General features: G+C 45.3%; 1 protein-coding gene across 1 annotated transcript in view; it reads right to left on the bottom strand.

The window, feature by feature from the left end:
* Positions 1-17,192, bottom strand: part of ACER3 (alkaline ceramidase 3) — a 61,550-nt gene extending 44,358 nt beyond the window's left edge. Inside the window, exon 1 of the mRNA XM_062639205.1 lies at positions 17,020-17,192. Coding sequence (XP_062495189.1) covers positions 17,020-17,122 — 103 coding nt within the window. The 5' untranslated portion in view covers positions 17,123-17,192. The remainder of the gene's footprint in view (positions 1-17,019) is intronic.
* Positions 17,193-21,384: the final 4,192 nt, after the last annotated feature.

Raw genomic sequence — 21,384 nt, 5'->3', positions numbered from 1 at the left:
TATTAGAAGGGACTGTGAGATCCCTCTAGGTATTTAAAGTCAAAAATCTAAAGCGCAAGTTCACTTAGAGCGTAGGTATTAAGTCATTTAAAAGGTAGATAAAAGGTAGATTTTCAGGTTGGATAGAAGGCAGAAGCTCTTTCCTGTGAGGGTGCTGAGGCGCTGGCACAGGGTGCCCAGAGAAGCTGTGGCTGCCCCATCCCTGGCAGTGCTCAAGGCCAGGTTGGACACAGGGGCTTGGAGCAAGCTGCTCTAGTGGAAGGGGTCCCTGCCTGTGGCAGGGGTTGGAACTGGATGAGCTTTAAGGTCCTTTCCAACCCAATCCAGTCTGTGATTGTATGATAAAACACCACAGAAAAATGTGATAGTGAGTACATTACAAAGGAATGCTCCATTAATGCTCTGTACAGATGCTGGCATACTATTAAGGGAAGAACTATAAGGGATGAGATGGAAGATTCAGATACAGCAACCAGGAGCACTACAAAGGAAAAGAAAGATCTTGAAAAACAAGAGCAGTTACCTAATTCTTGGCTAGGCAGCAGCTAGAGGAAAGCACCATGGAATCCAACAGATTTACACAAGGGAAGTTATTGAGAAAGCTGTATGTATTACCAAAGAGCAGCATTCTGATCAGCCCTAACACACTGAAACAAGGAAAAGGGAAGTTTAGGTAGAATATCTAGAAATCAAGTTTATTTGGCAGCAGCAACATCCCCCAGTAGATGCCCTAAATCCTTGGAAGAGTTTCAAACATGCTGTAAGACACAGGAAGAAAACAATCCACCATGGGCAAAGAAAGGAAGCAAAGGAGGCCAGAACACAGCCTCCTCCTCTGCGCTAGCACCAACACAGATGCATACCACCAGTGTGAGCACGCTGCGTTCCAGCCCCAGCCGCACCAGAGAGCTGCTTCCAGTAAGTCAAAGTGCTGGGACAAGGCCAGGAAAACTAAAGGCAGCATCACTGCTGCATAGCTGGTGGCCAACCAGAAAGATTTAAAGGCAGTGCGCAGGGGACTGCTTCTACATCTTCTAAGCTGCTTCCCACTTGGTGGGACTCCCATTTCATGCTCCACTTGGAGCAGTGTGTGCAGTTCTGGTGTCCGAGGCATAAGAAGGACATGGAGCTGTTGGAGCAAGGCCAGAGGAGGCCATGAGGATGATCAGGGGCTGGAGCAGCTCCTGTATGGAGACAGGCTGAGAAAGTTGGGGCTGTTCAGCCTGGAAAAGAGAAGCTGCGTGGAGACCTCAGAGCAGCTTCCAGTGTCTGAAGAGGGGCTACAAGGATGCTGAAGAGGGACTCTTCATTAGGGACTGTAGTGACAGGACAAGGGGTGATGGGTTCAAACTGAAACAGGGGGAGTTCAGGCTGGAGATAAGACTCTTCCCTGTGAGGGTGCTGAGGCGCTGGCACAGGGTGCCCAGAGAAGCTGTGGCTGCCCCATCCCTGGCAGTGTTCAAGGCCAGGTTGGACACAGGGCTTGGAGCAAACTGCTCTAGTGGAAGGTGTCCCTGCCCGTGGCAGGGGTTGGAACTGGATGAGCTTTAAGGTCCTTTCCAACCCGAACCAGTCTGTGATTCTACAATTCTACATATGCTGATATCCTTCTGAAGAGGGAAACCACTTCAGCGATTTACTAGACTGGGGAGGGGTAATGAGGGAGTTTTAGGAACAGATAGATTAATAATTAACAAAACAATTTGGGTTTTATTCCTGGTGCTCATTTATGAGCAGTTCCAACGGGCTGTGTTCTGGCCTTACACACTTTATACACCAGCTGCAGAATGTATTCCCCTGACATTCATCATGAGTTCAGTTAACATTTTTGGAGCTAATACTTCCTTTGATTACAGTATTTTCTGTTACATTTTTGTTCTCCAAAACAATCAGAAAGTGATTAAGAAGAACAGCTCTTGCCACTCCTGACTGACAAAACACATGCAAGAAAGCTCACGTTAAACCCGTGAAGTGTGGGTGTATTTTCTAATGCCCAAATCTCTTTGGTATGCACCTCTTAGAAAAGCATTTATTGAACTGCTTCTGAATTGCCCCAGGTTATGATTAAGAGATCTTTTTCTTTACCATGAACTCTTCTGCAAAGTGCTTTGCTATTGTGGAGTAAAGACATTCAAATATAAGAACGTAAGAGGAGACTGTACTGACACTGACTTTGCTTCTTATGTATATTACACTAAAAACAAGTGAGTGAAAGCTAATACTACACAAATCCAAATTTTAAAGCTCCACATGTTTCTTCATAATAAGCTGATTTCCTGCAACCCCAGAACTCCAACATTTGTGTTCACGATGCAGATATAAACTAAGATGGTGAAACATTCATTGCTGGGCTAAGAAGTTTTTGCTCTTAGAATCACAGAACAGTCAGGGTTGGAAAGGACCTCAAGACCATTCATTTCCAACCCCCTGCCATGGGCCGGGACACCTCACTCGACCATGCCACCCAAGGCTAAGTCCAACCTGGCCTTGAACTGCCAGGGATAGAGCATTCACCCCTTCTTTGGGCAGCCTGTTCCAGTGCCTCACCACCCTCACAGTAAAGAGCTTCTTCCTTATATCTAACCTGAACTTCCCCTGTTTGAGTTTGAATCTATCACCCCTTGTTGTATCACTACAATCCCTGATGAAGAGACTCTACGCGTTGGTTACCTATTTAATCTCCATTACTGCAGTGTCTGAGCAGTCTTCTGTGTATTTATCTTTGCAAGAAGAGGTCAGGCTACAAGAATTTGACTGAGTCACAAATAAACCTGCATAAAACTGAAGCCAGGACTTTGAAACACTGAAGTGTTCCTCTAGTCACTAGTCCATCCTTACCTGCCGCAAGAAACATGAATGAATTCAGGATAACATCTCATAAATGAAGCTTCAGAGTAGAAATACATCAGAGTAGGAACTGGGTACTCTCCAGAAATGGTTTTGTTACCTATTCTTGTATTTAGTGTAATGGAGTCTTCCTCCTCCTCCTGGGATTCTTAAAGGCTATCACAAATGAAGACAAACTGTCTAAAGACCCAGAACTTGGCTTGATGGGGGTCTTTCAAGGATGCCTGATTCTTTTTGAAGCCTTTCATGAGTGAAATCTGAGATCTGCATGAGACGCTGCTCCTCAGAAAAGGGTTCATAGGGCAGATTACAAAATGCAGAGGGCCAACTATGAAGTTTAATAGACAGTTATGACAGCAATCGCAAGGAAAATACTCTGAGATGAAGGGCCAGAACAAAGATAGCAACAACAGCTAAATCAAAAGCCATGTTCCTCACTTTTCAAGCCAGTTTTACTATGTCTATCACACCTATGTCTGTCACAAGTGCAGGGCATTCTGAAGCATTAATAAGCTGGCTTTGGGTTTTGAAAGGACCACTGAATGAAAAATAACAGTATTTAAGGATGGAGTAAAGGTTGGACTTGATGATCTTAGAGGTCTTTTCCAACCCAGTTGATTCTATGTAACAAAAGCACTAGAATCTATTCTTGGCCATATCTTGAGATTGCAGAAGGCAGCCTGAATAAATAAGATAGTATACAGCTGCTTTACATGACATTTAATTCCCAATCCAATATATCCACAATTAACTGAACTACAAGGAATAAACTAGCATTACCATTAGCTCAGATGCCATCCTGTCGTATTTTAATGGTGATTTCCTAGAGTGTGGGAAGACACATGGAAAAGCAAGCCTAATTTCCCTGATAAACATGCACCTAAGATGATAGCAAGCAGCACAATTACTTTGAAGTACACCTGGAAGGGTTTTGCAAGTAAATTTCAAGTAAAAACAGTTGAGATAGGCAAATCATTTGAAATATCAATCTCAAAAGCTCACTAAAAGCAAGTGCTTACAGCTGGAAAATGCAATCAAAGTCTAAACAGATTAGGCTGAGATGATATAAAGTTAGAATATTACATGCAATAAGCTTGTTGTTGAGGGGCAGATTTGCTTCTATTAGAACTTTTACTGGAAAACAAACTAAAAGCTATTTTAAATGTTATTTTAAGGCAGGTGGATGATGTCAGACTGGAAGGAAAAAAATGAGATGGGAACTTTACTCTTCAACCACTAAGCACTGGCCAATATGATGTTATAGTGATCATTCATTTCATTTCCATCATACTTAACTCCCTCCAGCCTTTCTTCTTCTGTGCTGGTGTCAGCATCCTGCCTTCCTGTGCAGTGTCTGCATCAACTCCTCTAAGCCTAAGGACCTGTCCAGAGCAGAAAGCACAGCTTGTGGATTCTGACAATGCTGAGCTAGTGGAGTACACCCAGCCCAGCATCAGGGAGTCCTCACCACAAACAGGGATACCAACTTGAGGTACAGCAATCTGTGGGTATCATCTCAGAGGCTCTGGTAGGACTCTTCCAGACACTGTGCAGTGCCATCCGAGAGCTGAGCATTCAGGGAGCCCAATATGCTCACTGAAGGGTGGATAGCAGAGAATAAAGTCTTGTCAGTGCTCCTTTCCAGGTACTTGCATCTTTAGTTTAGAGTAGCCTTTCTTCAAAATCCAGTTCCTCTTGCTCCTTATCAGTGTGGATTTGCCCGGGGTGCCCAGAGCAATTCAAGTATCTCCTGCCATTCTGCTGCATTTTGCCTTACTTGGATGGTAGGAAATTAAAGGTGAGATATAGCATGACAAATGTAATGCACGTGGGGATAATGAAACTAGATAGCAACCACAGCCTGATTCAGATACACAGCAACCAAACACTGTCTCAAACACTGACTGGTGACATTCCCTCTCTTAACAGCAGTACTAACAGAAAAGCCCATCTTGTAACTATCTTTTTTTGGCAGGACTGCCTTAAATGAAAAATCCTGGAACATGAGATAAGAGAAAGGCACCTGACCTCAAAAATCCTCTTCTTCACTTCAAAATACCCAACTCCATCTCTTTCCTGTAAGCAACAGTTTCCTCTAAAGCCTTCATAGCGTGCAGTTAATGTGCCAACCTTCAGCAAGAACTGGCAGCAGTACCCAATTAATTCACTAACCAAAGACTCAAAGGTCGTCACTCCTGGTCTGCAACTTCCAACTCCAACTCTATCCTTTAGTCCCTGTCCAACTGTCATTTCAAGACAGCTTTCTTGCTCTTGCTTGAAACATGAGAAGAATTGGCAGTTGCCTATTTGCCCACAAACCTTGGCAAAAGCTATTTACCTAGAGGGGAAATGAAGTTTCTTCACAATGGAAGTAAGATCCAAGTCCAAATCTTAAGTATCTCACAATCTGAACCAAATTCAGGAAGAGATATACAATCCATAGATGGTTCAGGCTTTAAGACAGGCTGAAATAGTTGGGGCCGTTCAGCCTGGAGAAGAGAAGCTGTGGAGGCCTCAGAGCAGCTTCCAGGGTCTGAAGGGGGCTACAAGGATGCTGCAGAGGAACTCTTCATCAGGGACTGTACCAATAGGACAAGAAGTGATGGGTTTAAACTGAAACAGAGGAAGTTCAGGTTGGATAGAAGGAAGAAGTTCTTTACTGTGACGGTAGTGAGGTGCTGGCCCAAGCTGCCCAGGGAAGGTGTGAATGCTCCATCCCTGGCAGCGTTCAAGGCCAGGTTGGACAGAGCCTTAGGTGACATGGTCTAGAGCCTGAGGTGTCCCTGCCCATGGCAGGGGGGTGGAACTGGATGATCTTAAGGTCCTTTCCAACCCTACGTGTTCCATTGATTCTATGATTTTTGTTATAAATATAACTTAATATAGTACTTACACAATAGCAATTCATAAGGTTGGTGACAAGTTTCAGGCAGAAGTAAGTTTTGCCATATAATGGTATGAAACAGCCAAAACACATACACAAAATCAACCAAGTTCCCAGCACAAATGACGGCCTAAGACTGGCAGAGGGAAAACTTTCAGAGGACAGGTTTGAGAAAGGTGATAAAGTTCAGTAAATGCAGGGGGGAAAGAAGTTAATACAAAAGCCATGTGGAAATCAGCATGGAAGAGTTTAAAGGCAGGAAAAAGAACTGAAGAGCTTGGAATGGAATGTGCTTAATAAAAGGAAGTAGCTTCAAAGTATTTCTCTGCAGCCTAGAACAGAGAAAGAAAAATTAAATGGGAAGGATTCAAGAGTTTTATGATTTGAGTACTGACCTGATATTAGCCATTGTGCTGAAGACTGTATTCAGAGGGGCCCCACAGGAAGATAAAACTTGGGCCTTGAAACATTTTACAGCCACCAAACCCCAAAGCTCCAAGTGAAAAGCAACTGTGATATCACAGATCACAAAGCCATAGCAGCTTGTGCAAGTGAACGAAAACAACATCTGCTGTATGATTTCACTACCAGGGTGCACTTCCCTGCTGCCTTCTGAGGCATTTACACAATTCAATGGAGCCGATTCTTATTATAGATGTGTTCACCAGCATGATGAGCATACAAACTGGCAATGCTCACCTGGTATTTACTCTGCTACTTGTAAAGCAAAATACTACCTGGAGCAACTCTCAGTTTATGTATTTTAGATTAAATATCTATTTAATCATAGAATGGTTTGGGTTGGAAGGGACCTTAAAGCTCATCCAGCTCCAACCCCTGCCACAGGCAGGGACCCCTTCCACTAGAGCAGCTTGCTCCAAGCCCCTGTGTCCAACCTGGCCTTGAACACTGCCAGGGATGGGGCAGCCACAGCTTCTCTGGGCACCCTGTGCCAGCGCCTCAGCACCCTCACAGGGAAGAGCTTCTGCCTAAGAGCTCAGCTCAGTCTCCCCTCGGGCAGGTTAAAGCCATTCCCCTTGGCCTGTCCCTACAGGCCCATGTCCAAAGTCCCTCATCAGGGAACTGCTTTACATAGAAGAAACATCTACTGTTAAGTAGATGCTCAGTTCACCCCCAATACCATGTCTTTCTTAATTCTTGACAGCTTTTCTGCCTATAGAAGAACACACCTTGCCTTCTCATAGCTAAAAGTCAGTCTCAAACCAACATCCTGAAGCTTGGCCAGCTGAACCAGCTCACACTCTTGTCTCCTTCTCCAGCTCTGGTTAGAGAGAAGAATTAAGGCAAAGTTGCCTGGACTAGGCTGGAAGGATAAATACCCTCTTGGTCACAAAGTGAGCTACAGAGCCTAAAAGAGACACACATTCTGCACACATCCTTCTAGGGGCACTGCAAGGACACTGGATTTGGCAAACAAGTCCAAAGAAACCAAGGGATAACTCAAACCCAAATAAAAGCCCCAGGACACAGCTGGTCAGCAGATACGCTGCAGAACACCAGTCTCAACTTTGAAATAAAACTTGGAATTTCCTTCAGGAAAGCTCTGCAGGTTGAGTCACCAGTTGCTGGGAAGGCAAAGAACTGGAGAGGAACCTGCTAAGGCTGGGAAAGGGCACAAAGGGTGAATCTCCCACTGGGAATAACAAGGAGGCTACTTCTGCCTCCCAAAGTACATGCTCTGCAGCAGTCAATGGACCTTACAGTAAAGGAGATAATGATCCCACAGACACTGACTGTGCTGATCACTTAGAAGATGTCGATATGGGATATTCAGACGTATTGACAGTAAAAGACTTGACACTAAAGCAGGGCTGCACTGTGGTTTCTGGAGTTGTAACATCATCTACAAACTTCTGTCTTTCTGACACCTTCCCTTCTTCATCGTAGTATTTCAACAACCACGGAACAACCAAGCACTTTAAGTCATGCAGCAGCTCAGTTTCTCTGCTAACGGAGTGAGAAAAGGCTGTAATTAATGAGGCTGGTGGAAAGAGCCCACAAACAGAAAACTCAAAGCAAAGATAGGTGGTTTTGCCCTGATAGCCACTTGTGAGTTCCCTTCTAGCATTTGGCACATTCAGAATATGTACCAAAAATGACGTTTTTTGGTACATATTCGGAAGTAAAAGAATTCTTCGTATTTCCTTAACCTTTCACGATCCATGAACTTTTCTATGATCCTCTTTAGGTTTTTAAGATAGAGAAACAGTAGAGTGCGTTTGTGTTGGAAGTGACCTTAAAGCTCATCCAGTTCCAACTCCCTGCCACAGGCAGAGACAACTTCCACTAGAGCAGCTTGCTCCAAGCCCCTGTGTCCAACCTGGCCTTGAACACTGCCAGGGATGGGGCAGCCACAGCGCCTCTGGGCACCCTGTGCAGGGAAGAGCTTCTGCCTAAGAGCTCATCTCAGTCTCCCCTCGGGCAGGTTAAAGCCATTCCCCATGGCCTGTCCCTACAGGCTCTTGTCCAAAGCCCCTCTCTCCAGCTTTCCTGTAGCCCCTTTAGGCACTGGAGCTGCTCTCAGGTCTCCCCTTCAGGAGCCTTCTCTTCTCCAGGCTCACCCAGCCCAGCTCTCTCAGCCTGGCTCCAGAGCAGAGCTGCTCCAGCCCTCGCAGCATCTCCGTGGCCTCCTCTGGACTCGCGCCAACAGCTCCACATCTTTCTTACACTGCATGTGTTGCAAGATGAACCAACCATGCACTAATGAGCTGCTGGGACTGGAGACAACTCCCAGAGCTCCTTTGAACATTTTTGCAGTGATTATTAAACCCTTCTTTTGTTTAAAGCACATCTTCCCAAGTGATCTGTGAAAGGCTCCAGCAAATATGGAATTACATGATTTATGTAGTTTCAGGCACACGAAAAGACATAGCAATCCCCAGATTAAAGAGATGTTTGTCTTTCAATTATGACAACAGTTGCTTTTATCTCCCCTAAAGGCTTATTTAAAGGCATTTAAAAGCAGTGTTCCTTCACCCTTGTTCCAGAGTTTGAGGATTCCGGGTGAGAGAAACCAGACACAAATAGAGAACTAACAACTAGTTTATTAATATAGGAAAAGATAGAGATATTAACAGATACAGTAAAGGATACTTCTGATGTTTGCTTATCTTATCAACCCCAAGGACCCTGTGATGACAATCAGGAAACCAGCTCTGAGGATCATCATCGCAGTGCGAGGTGGCAGGCTCAACCTTAGCAGGCATCCCTGCAGAGGCAATGTTGACCCTGGGTGGTAAGGTGCTGCCTCCCCACATCGTATGACGCTCAGGCTTCTACACTATCAAAAACGCACACTCATTCCAATGCAGGAGGCCAGAAGTGGCCAGGAATATCTAGAAAGGTCTCCAAGGGTTGAGACTTTTCCAGGGAGTTCGAAAGTGGAACTTTCCGGGTAGGAACCAAAGCAGGACTTTCCAGGAAGCAGCCAAAACAGGACTCTCCAGGGAGGAGCCGAAGCAGACAAACAGTACTTTTCTTTGTGTGTTTCACCATGAACCATTATCTACTGTCCCTGACACAACCCTTGTTTATTTGACACTAATCTTCCTATTCCCATCTACAAATATATCATCTGTACATTTCTACCATGCAGCTCATAAACCTGTCTGCCTTAGTCTGTACAAAAGCAAAATGCAGTTGTACAAATGCTACTGCTCTGTTCCCATTTGGAGTGGCACATATCCAACTGCCAGCTGCACAAGTGCTGAATGTGAAGCACCAACTGCAGAGTAATCACTTTGTTAAACTGTATTTAAGGATTTTATTGTCACTTAGAAACTAAACAAGTATTAGTAAACATGCATGTGGTCCATTGCCACAGCGCCCATCAAGTTTTAAGCATATCCATAACATGATGGATAAATGAGAACTGCTGATTGGACAAATCATAGAATCATAGAACCAACTGGGTTGGAAAAGCCCTTTAAGCTCATCCAGTCCAACCGTTCCCCAGCACTGCCAAGGCCACCACTAACCCATGGCACTGAGGCCTCATCTCCACGCTGTGTGAACACTTGCCCTGGGCAGCCTGTTCCAATGCCTGAGCACCCTTTGGGGCAGGAATTGTTCCTCAGCTCCATCTAAACCTGCCCTGGTGCAGCTTGAGGCCATTTCCTCTTGTCCCATCCCTTGTTCCTTGGGAGCAGAGCCCAGCCCCTCCTGGCTCCATCCTCCTGTCAGGCACTTGTAGGCAGCCATCAGGTCCCCCCTGAGCCTTCTTTTCTCCAGACTGAACCCCCCAGCTCCCTCAGCCCTTCCCCATCACACTTGGGCTCCAGGCCCTGCACCAACTCCATTGCCCTTCTCTGGCCCTGCTTCAGCACCTCAATGTCTCTCTTGTAATGAGGGGCCCAGAGCTGAACACAGGATTCAAGGTGCAGCCTCACCAGTGCCCAGTGTAGAGGGGTAATCACGACCCTGGCCCTGCTGTCTATGCTATTGCTAATACAGGCCAGGATGCCATAGACTTTCCAAAAGCCTCTGACCCTGGCTTTCAATGTGATCTGTGATGAGATGAAAGTTAAAGTTGAATTAGAAAGTGGCAAAGAGACTAAAAGAAAAGGAAGAATTTAAAAAAAGAAAAAAATCATTAATTGTGGCAAAATGCATCAAAACACTGCCAAAAGATTATCTTCAGACTTAAGTATATACATGTACAGCCTGGGAGGGAAATAATGCAACAATATTTGCCACTGAATCAAAATCACATAGAATCATTAAATAAGAAAGCATGACAGCAGAGCCCATCCGTCTGGCTTTGGAGTTTACTTCCTCTGCATTATACTTTGAAGGACGGAATCCTTCTTTAACTTTTGTCTGCAGCACAAAAAGCAAGCTTGAAGTGCTCATCTTAAGAAGCATCCCACAGCTGAATACTGCTCTGAACACCCCACTCCACTTTACAGCCATCAGCAATTGGATGACTGTTCCCTTTACCTTTTCACCCCTATTGTCCCCTATTTTGAGGGGGCTCCTTGAAGGAATCGGGTAAATCAGAAAAGGTAACCTAGGATGTGGCTTCCTGAAGTCAGTTCATTTAAGTTACACACTCAAACCCCTTTCAGTCTTCAAGTGAGGTTGTGACATCGTCTTCTCTGAAGTCACACTTCAGAACTCATCTGTGTCATGATGTGACTTTAATTCAGCCACAGCCACGCAGCTGGGCTGATCACACCCAATTAATCCTGATGCTTCTTCCTTCACCTGCCACTTTATTATTGAAAGGACAGAGCTCTTGAAGGCAGAGCTGGCTTCATTTAACTCACACTCACAGTACCCAGCCCAGGTCTCTGGCTGCTTTCCAAAGCCTCTGGCAAAAGAGGCAAAATACGGCAGGATGCCCAGGAGGAAGAGGTGACAATACGTATGTAGCAGTTAAAATTCAGTATTAACGACTTTGTCTTCAAGTACATTTTACAAGATTGTTAAATTCTAAAGTAATGATCCCATTGCGAAACAGAGACCTGTGCATCCTTGACAGCTGTCTTTTTTGAGCCAAGTTTGAAAACAAAACCCAGTACTTTTGTGTCACTGTTCACAATGTAGAGAATTTTTGGATGGCAGTCTATGGATTAATGAGATATCTCACAACACAGGTAACCTCATCTCAATCTCTTAGCTCTTCAGTACAAACAGGAAGGATTAGTGAAGAGCAGCAGAAGTGCACAGAAACATGTGCAGTTTCTCATGATCTGTTGGTATTTTTCCCTAAATAAGGGTCTCATAAGGAGAGCAGAGTTACAAATACTAGTTTATCAGAGCTCTAATGAACACAAAAAGCAATGGATTTAATGGTGGCAATGAAGCTGTTGGAGGAAGTCCAGAGGAGGCCAGGAAGATGCTCAGGGGCTGGGAGCACCTCCCGTAGGAAGACAGGCTGAGAAAGTTGGGGCTGTTCAGCCTGGAGAAGAGAAGCTGCGTGGAGACCTCAGAGCAACTTCAGTGTCTGAAGGAGGCTACAAGGATGCTGGAGAGGGACTCTTCATCAGGGACTGTAGTGATAGGACAAGGGGTGATGGGTCCAAACTGAAACAGGGGAAGTTCAGGTTAGATATAAGGAGGAAGTTCTTCCCTGTGAGGGTGCTGAGGCGCTGGCACAAGGTGCCTGGAGAAGCCGTAGCTGCCCCTTCTCTGGCAGTGTTCAAGGCCAGGTTGGACAGAGCCTAGGGTGACATGTTCTAGTATGAGGCATCCCTGCCCATGGCAGGGAGTTGGAACTGGATGATCTTAAGGTCCTTTCCAACCCAAACCATTCTACAATTCTATGATAAGAAAAATAAATCAATCCTTTCTTAAATGAAGGCAGCAGAACATACTGAGACAGTACCAGAAGCCACAAAAGAAACTATTTCACCAATTCCTTGAGAAGCCTGAATATATATCCTGGTGCTTGCTGCTGTAAATGCCAACGTAAGGATATACTATCTCTAAAGCAGTCACATTGTAGATGATTCATATTACTCATGGACAATGACAGCTCAAGGCAATATTTCACACACCTAGAAGCATCACTCGAGTCTGATACAAACTGAAACACAGCACTTGGTTGATAACAACAGATGCACCCTTACTCAGAGTAAACCCTCAGGTACCACATAGGGCTCCTTTAAAACATTTAAGTTAATACTACTCTCTCTGTTTTCAACAAAGGGAATCTATGAGGATTAGTTATATCCACTCCTCATATTCTACAAGACAAACCCTTCTTACAGGAATCACAGGGATTGCAAGAAGGGTAAGGCACTTGCCACATCAAAACAGACCCCCAAAACTGAACACTCTGTGGGCTAAACTGCCCTGAAACATCAGTCCTGCTAAGATAAGGAGTAAGCTGTAACATTTAAGCACTTAGTGTTAAAGAACAGCACTTACATTTGATCTTGTTCTGCTTGCTTGGGTGGGAGGATGCTGGTTTTATCTATTAATTTTAGTAGTAGTAGTAGTATGTATAGTATGAGGCTTCCCTGCCCATGGCAGGGGGGGTGGAACTCAAGGATCTCAAGATCTTTTCCAACCCAAAGCATTCTATGTTTCTATGATTATTATTTAGCCTAAGTTGTACAAAAGCTTGAGCAATTCAGCATACAAGCTTTTGAAGCTGGAAAAGATTAGTTAAACCCAAAAAACATCTCTACTACTTGACCTCTAGCTCTCAGAAGTCAATTCAGAGCTCCTGTGAAAGGAATTACTACACTACACAATAGATTTGATCAGTGAGGGATGGAAGAGTTGTTTTAGGGCTTAACAGTGTCCAAAAACCATGTAGATGAGGCCCTCAGTGACATGGTTTAGTGGTGGTCTTGGCAGTGCTGGGGTAATAGTTGGACTCGATGATCTTAAAGGTCTTCTCCAGCCTAGTTGATTCTATGATAGTAAAATAATTCTCTTCAACTGCTTTTTCCATTTCAATTTGTTTAATATTGTAGAGCAGGATGTGGAGCAGTTAGTCATCCACCTCCACAAGGGAGGCAGACTGGCAAGGTGCAGCCTCAGAAAGGCAACAAAAGGCATGTTTCACTATTAAAACAAATGGATTTGAATAAAGGTCATTGTGTTCAGAGAACGTAAAGAGAATGCAAATATGAAGTGCTACAAAAAACCACCTTCACATCTCTGAACGCGTACAATTGATCGGCTGCCATCATTTACACCAGCTCTTTAAGGAGGGAATGGCAAAGAACTGCATGTAGGCTTCTGGAATACAACACAGCAATTTGTACTAAAATTAGCATATTACAAACAACTTGCTAAATGGCACAAAAGACTTAATTTGCACAACAAGCTTTCAATTTTTCTCTTCAGCCCCAAACCTAAGGAACACATAGCTTTTCATACTGACCTGCCAATATCCTTCAAGTGCTGGGCCTCCAACAGTTTCTTATCAATTATTTCTACCAAACATTCAATGCAAAAGTTTTAAATACTATAGTATCACAGAATTACAGAATGATTTGGGTTGGAAAGATCATCCAGTTCCAACCCCCGTGACATGGGCAGGGACACCTCACACTAGAGCAGGTTCCCAAGGCTCTGCCCAACCTGACCTTGAACACTGCCAGGGATGGAGCATTTATCGCTTCTTTGGGCAATCTGTGCCAGGGCCTCACCACCCTTACCATCAGCTTAACTAAGTGGTATAAGGATGGGGAGAAGTCAGAAAACAATTTTCACTCTTCTGTGAGGTAACATTTAAAGTAACACAGGCTTTGCATGAGTTTTAAAAGCAGCACCATCAAAAATGACCACAAAGAGAGAGACAGGAATTAATATGCAGCCCAGAAAGCCAACCATATCCTGGCTTGCATCAAAAGCAGAGTGACCAGCAGGTCGAAGGAGGTGATCCTGCCCCTCTACTCTCCTCTCGTGAGACCTCACTTGGAGCATTGTGTGCAGTTCTGGTGTCCTCAACATAAAAAGGACATGGAACTGTTGGAAAAAGTCCAGGGGAGGGCCATGAGAATGATCAGGGGACTGCAGCACCAGTATCTGAAGGAGGCCTATAAGGATGCTGGGGAGGGACTCTTCATTAGAGACTGCAGTGATAGGACAAGGGGTAATGGGTTCAAACTGAAACAGGGGAAGTTTAGATTGGATATAAGGAAGAAGTTCTTTACTGTGAGGGTGCTGAGGCACTGGAATGGGTTGCCCAAGGAAGTTGTGAGTGCTCCATCCCTGGCAGTGCTCACGGCCAGGTTGGACAGAGCCTTGGGTGCCATGGTTTAGTGTGAGGTGTCCCTGCCCATGGCAGGGGGCTGGAACTGGATGATGTTAAGGCCCTTTCCAACCCTAACTATTCTATGATTCTATACATGTGTATAAATACGTATATATATATTTATGTACTTTCTGGTTGGTTTGCCATCTGAAGTTGAATTTTCAATGGATTAAGGAGGCCATAAAGACACAGCAACTGACAGAAGCCCACTGGGCCACACACACTCTGACTATACTCTCAGCTCTTCTGCTAGAGGAACTAGATTGCAGGGTAATGTCTCTCTCATCTTCCAAAGTCATTATTAGCTACAGATGAAGTATTTTAGAGGAAGTTAGGAACGTTGTTTTATGAAACCCCTTGGTTGCTTTATGAAAGATACATTGCCAACCAACTTTTGCTGCCTAAGATTAAAATGCAATGGATTCATATTAGAAGTAATAATTTCCTCTGACCTTAAAAGTGCAATTATAGAATTAACGCTAAAGAAAATCCTGATAACTTTACTGAAATTATCTACTCTTAGGATAAACCTCAAATAAAGCAGCCTTATTTACTGTTTTGCTTTTAAACCTGGGCCATTTAAACGCTTTCATTTACAGCACAGCCCTCATACACATTTATTTCAGTGCAACACCCCAACAAACACCAAAACCTTGAGGAGGGAGCAGAACTCCTATAATCAGTCCCTTTTTCTTCAGAGCACGCACATCTTTCCACCTCCCACCCTTAATCTCATCTTCCTTCTGCATAATCTAGCAGCAGATGAGAAGCATCAGTTCGCAAAGGCAACAATGTAGGGATTATTTCCAAAATCTGCACGCTAGGCAAATTTGTCTTCACATGGGTGAAGCAACAGTGAGCGCTTCCTCTTCCCTGGGAGGATTAGCTCACCCCTTACATTTTACCCCGAGGAAGACACATAAATACCTACTCTGCAAAAGCCTCATTCTGGTTAAAGACTTCTAAGTTTGTCCTGGTTTTAAGTGTTTAGTTTTGTTCCCTCTTCAGCCCTGTCTCCTCTCAGCCATAAATCTCCCCACCAACATCCTTTTTCCTTGGAGTTTCTACGCCGCCTATGCTACTGTCATTCAGACCCTGTCCTCCTTCCCATTCCCACACTTGGAAACCTCTTTCACAGCTATTCCTTTCAGTCCTTCACCCATGCCACTGTTTGTAACCGGCAGCCTGGCATGGACGCCCAGAACCTTCCACCTCCTGCATGCCAAGCTCTTCCAAAGCGCTGCTGAAGCATCCCAGCTATGTAAAAGGACTTCTTGGATTGCCCACTCCAAGCACTTCAGGGTAGGTTAGCACCTGCACTCCAGTACTGTTTTCCTAGGGTCTTAACACTTCAAAAGCAGCTGCTTATCTTATACATGTGAAAGCTTTTAGGAGGACAGGGCGTCTGTCAGGTGGTAGCACATAACTACAACTACACCCTTTAAAGTCACTGCTCAGGGTACAAAACCACTCAAGTTTTAAGCAAAACAACAGTGATACAGGGCTTGATCCTTCACCAGCTACTGCAATATACCCCCTTCTCATGCACTCAATGACCCTGTAGTAAACCTTCTTTTATCCCTGGAGACATTCATGGCCAGGTTGGATGTGGTTCTGGGCAATCTGATCCAGTTGAGAATGACCCTGCTCACTGCAGGGGAACTGGGTCAGATGAACTCTGAAGGTGGCTTCCAACCCAGGCTATTCTATGATTCTTCCTGCCCTAAAACACACTGAATAGATCCGATTGCCTCTCTAACAGAGTTTAGAGGTCCAAACAACAGCCTGCTCTCTTTACCAGCACTCTGAGCTACCCTAAAAGCCCACCACCTGCAACAGAGCAACTCTTCAAGCTACTCTAAGTCCCACCACCTGCAGCAGAGCAACCTGATGATGGTCACGACCCACCAAAGGACAGCCGGGCAAAGGTGCCTCTCCTGGATGAAGGCGCCTCTTCCATACAAAGATACCTTCTCCCTCTTTGCTCTCCTTGAACAGCTTCACATGGGTTGACCACCCATGGCTGGGCAGATGCTCCCGTCTCACAGGGACCAGAGCCGCAGACCCACAGCACAAACAACCCAAGCACAACTGGGTTCACCCACCCATACAGTGCCACACAACCACCCCTGCTGCAGCACCGAGCCCCCCACCAACCCCACTTCATCCCACATCAGCATGCCTCCCTATACCCCTGAACACCCTCCTCCTGCCCCACCACCACTTCAGACACAGGCCATAGGGATGGAGGGACCGAAACAACACAGGGGAGAGAGAAGACCAAACCACCCCCTCCTTAAGCCACGGATTTGAGGAGGAAGGAGACAGGAAAACACCCATTTCCACCCACCGGCGCTGGCTAAAGGGCAGGGGCCCCGTTACCCCGCTATCTGCCCCACTGAGGGAATAGGGCCCATGGAGCAAGGTGGAGGGGGGGGAATTCCCTGCCGTGGGGCCTAGTCGGTGGGGTGAAGGCACGGAGGGCTGGCGGGGGTTGGTGTGACTGAAGCAGCGGCGGGACGCGGCTCCCGGCGCCGGGGCGGCCACTCACAGAACTCGGCGATGTAGTAGGAGACGGCGTAGTTCTCCTCGCACCACTCCAAGGTGGAGGTCGGCGTGCCCCAGTAACCCTCCCGGTCAGCGGCCGGAGCCATCGCTGCGTCCGCTTCAGGCCAGAGCGGAGCGCAAGGGGAAGGAGGGAGAAGAGAGAAGGAGAAGGGAGCCGGGCCCGGAGCGCGGCAGCGGCGGGCGGGATCCGCGCTGGGCCCGCCTCGGTAGGGGAGGAGCCGCCGCTGAGGGGAGCGCGGCCTGAGGGGTTGCTATGGCGACGGGCTGCGGCCTGCGGGCCGCGCTGCTCCGAGAAGGGGGAAAACGTGGAAAGGGGGAAAATACCGAGGTGAAAAAGGCGGATTTAAGGAAAACCTGACTGGAAAGAGCGGCTTTATGGCCCCGAGGGCCCGCGCTACGCCCCGGGGGAGCGGAGGCAGGATGGGCGCCATCAGGGCAGTTCTCTCCTCACCCCTTCCTCCGTTAAAACCCCGGTCGGTTTGGTGGCACCGAGGTGTTTTCTCCTCTTGTAGACCGCAGGGAGGGTTTGTGACCGTGTTTTAAGAGAAGAGGCAAGTGTTTCTCGTAGGCTGGGAGGAGGAAGGAGTCTTTTTATAGCGCTGCCTACTACATGGGGGTTTTCTCTCCTCTGATGCCTTATTTAGTTACCTCAGTGCTTACTACGTGTACTATACTTACACCCGTAATATGCAAAGTGCTTTTCGAGCGGGGTTGGTATCCAAAATAGAGCCCAAAAAGGAAAAGACTTGAAACACATGGGAAAAGAGATAAAATATACAACCTAATAATACGGTGTTGGTTTTCTGGTTCAGAATAAGGTCTAAAGACTTGATGAGAAGCTTCAGGCAGACCTTGAGGGCTGTGCACAGTGATTGTACCCTACTGGTCATCAGGATTTATTATACCTGCATATAAACTTCTTTTCAATGTCTTATTTCTCCTCAGTACTGCTTCTGTAAGCTAAAAAACAATCTATACACATCCCTTTCTCCGTGTAAATGCTGATGTTTCATCATGCATACATTTAGCATGAAGAATAGCCTGCCTTCTGCTGTTCAGCTTGTCTGTCATTGCTTCCAGCATCAGGCACAGATGCAGTTAACGTTTTGATATAAAGCCTTCAAAGAAAATTGATTTTAGTCAATGATAAAATATTTCAATTGTCAAAACACCATCAAAATCACTGTGGATTTCTTTATGCCTTTTCTTCAGAGCTTGGAGTCAGGGATGCCAAGGATCTGAGGCCAGCTATACCCCAACTGAAGAAGAGATACTGGCAGCCTATGAAGGGGTTGGAGCTGCTTCAGAAGTGACTGGCACTGAAGCGCAGCTCCCCCTGGCACCCTGGTTGCCTGTGCTAGGCTGGATCTCATTTACACACAGGTTCTGGTGTCCTCGACACAAGAAGGACATGGAGCTGTTGGAACAAGTCCAGAGGAGGCCACGAGGATGCTCAGGGGCTGGAGCACCTCCTGTATGGAGCCAGGCTGAGAAAGTTGGGGCTGTTGAGCCTGGAGAAGAGAAGCTGCGTGGAGACCTCAGAGCAGCTTCCAGTGTCTGCAGGGAGCTACAAGGATGCTGTGGAGGGACTCTTCATTAGGGACTGCAGTGGTAGGACAAGGGGTGATGGGTTCAAGCTGAAACAGGGGAAGTTTAGATTGGATCTAAGGAAGAAGTTCGTTACTGTGAGGGTGCTGAGGCACTGGAATGGGTTGCCCAGGGAGGTTGTGAATGCTCCATCCCTGACAGTGCTCAAGGCCAGGTTGGACACAGGGGCTTGGAGCAAGCTGCTCTAGTGGAAGGGGTCCCTGCCCGTGGCAGGGGGGGATTGGAACTGGATGATCTTAAGGTCCTTTCCAACCCTAACTGTTCTATGATTCCATGATCATGCAACGGATGCTACATGGAGTAAGTGATCTGCACTAATTACACAACGAGCTCGAACAGGAAATCCCAGTTATCCAGGAATTCTAGAAGTCATCATGCACTGGTCAGAGGGCAAAGATTTTGGAATGTTATCAGAGGAGATTATCTTCCCCAGATTTAGATATGAAAGACTGAGGACAACATGAGTACTGAACTGGTTCAGAAGCACAGAACTGGTTGTTAGTGAGGAAGATTCTAGTCTTCTTGATGAGCTTCAGCTTTCTGGACATTTGAAGGTTCAGTTTATATAGTAAAGACGTTTGTAGGGCTCTCATCTATCTGGTTGCCATTTTAAGCTTTAAAGTTCTTAACAATGAAAAGCTTTAAATTAGTGTTGTTCAGAAACTAAAGCAATAAGTCTTAAATATCCCATTTGCACACCAGGAGTACAAAATGGGAACAATATGAAAAACGAAGCAATTTGTATAACATTCAATTACAGATGGCTTTAAATAAATCATTACAATTATTCATGCTTCTTTCTTTTCTTGTCACATGCGTGCTGGACATGAGAAGATTTGTCACCACAATAGGAAAGGAAATCAGACATGAAACAGGCTTGAAAACCAGACAAGATAAATTAATGACAGATTGTATGGAGTAGATAGCAACAACAAGATGGGTTATTTTCCATTCCGTTTTTCCTACATAGGCAAGCAAAAATGTCTAACTAGCCCCTAATTTGAATCACTGGGAATCTGTATTTATTTGACATGTTTCTGTAGTATTCTCCATCACAACATGCATTTGCTTCTGACTTACTCTGTGGTTTGGTTCTCTGCTTCTGCACTCAAGCAAACATCTCAGTCATTGCACACAGAAGGGTGGTATTGAAGAGGCAGCCACAAACTGTTATGTGTTTTTCCCCCCGAAGCTGTTCTGTAAAGGTAAATTCATCTTCCAGAAAACCAACTTTGACCCTTTCAGCTGTTAAAATAATACGTATTTTCATACCTGAATGATTCTATGATATTGAAAACAATACTTTTCCTCTGTAACTTTGAGCTACGCTCTGTAGTGAATATTACTCCACTGGCTGTAAGGTGACAGCCTGAGGTTATTTACATTTAAATGTGGTCTGTCTTACTAAACCATAAAACCTGTGTCCAGATATTGGATTCTTTTTCTCTGCTCTGTATGGCTTATGGAGGGAATGTCTTGCTTCTGAAATAACAAGAAGAAAAACAAGCCCAGAGTTCCTGAAATGAGTATTTTCAGTATTACTAAAACTGTACTTGACATGCCAGTGGAGTCATTTCCTGTGCCTTGACGTTGCCTGTGGCAAAGGATCCTCTTTCCATACAGTTTTATGTTGCTCTGAAACCTCATGGCTTAACTGATGAGTTAGGTTAGTTGAGTCATGTCAGTTTACACCACTAGAGGGGTATGTCCAGTACATTTAGTGTCTGGATCCAGTAGCTTTTTTTTACTTGGGAATGGGAAAGGGCTGCTGTTCAAAAATCCCATGTGTTCAGCTGTTTCTCTTTGTGATCTGTCAAATTCAGGGAGTGACACCTGAATAAGAGCACTTTTCTCTCACTTTGCTCTATGTAAACACTTTTATCATGGCTTGTGCTGCTACTGGTTTCAATTCCGTGTAAAATGAGACCTAACAGATTGATTAGAACTCATTATGGCTGCGTATGATGGAGAAGACTGTAAATATTCATAGAATCATAGAATTACAAAATGCTTTGGAATAGGAGGGACCTTAAAGGTCATCCAGTTCCAACTCCCTGCCATGGACAGGGCCACCTTCCACGTTAACTTTGGCAGGTTAAAGCCATTCACCTTTGTCCTGTCCCTACAGGCCCTTGTCCCAAGCCCCTCTTCAGCTCTCCTGCAGCCCCTTTAGGCACTGGAGCTGCTCTCAGGTCTCCCCTTCAGGAGCCTTCTCTTCCCCAGGCTGACCCAGCCCAGCTCTCTCAGCCTGGCTCCAGAGCAGAGCTGCTCCAGCCCTCTCATCAGTGTGTGTTTTTATGAAGGGAAAGATAAAATTGTCACAAAATCTTGATGTTTTCACTACTTGGTTCTAATAATAAAATAAAGGTGTCAGTTGCAGAAATAAAGGTAGATTTTGTGCTACAAATTGGCTGATCAAATTTTACATTAATTATGAACCTGTGCCTATTCTAGGATCTTATTTTATAGTTGTATAGTGTATAACAACATCCTAGGCATGGAATTCTGAGTCAGGGCTCTCAGCTGGAAAGCCTCACATCCAATGATAATGTTGTTTTCCAGTCACTGCAGCTCAAAATGTCATTATTGGCAGTGTTCTGAGCTGTCTAGTCCATACTGGTTACAGAAAAGGTCATTAACACCTCTAGATCCTGCAAGCCTCATCCTGTGTAGCATGTAATTTATCCCACTGATTTATATGCAGATAGCATGAGTAAGATGCTAAGAGCAGGATTATGAG

This window comes from Pezoporus occidentalis, unplaced genomic scaffold (genome assembly GCF_034315485.1).
Source record: "Pezoporus occidentalis ecotype Australia unplaced genomic scaffold, CSIRO_AGI_Poc_V1 ctg6, whole genome shotgun sequence".
Lineage (NCBI taxonomy): Eukaryota > Metazoa > Chordata > Aves > Psittaciformes > Psittacidae > Pezoporus > Pezoporus occidentalis.
This window is presented reverse-complemented; position numbering and strand designations above follow the sequence as displayed.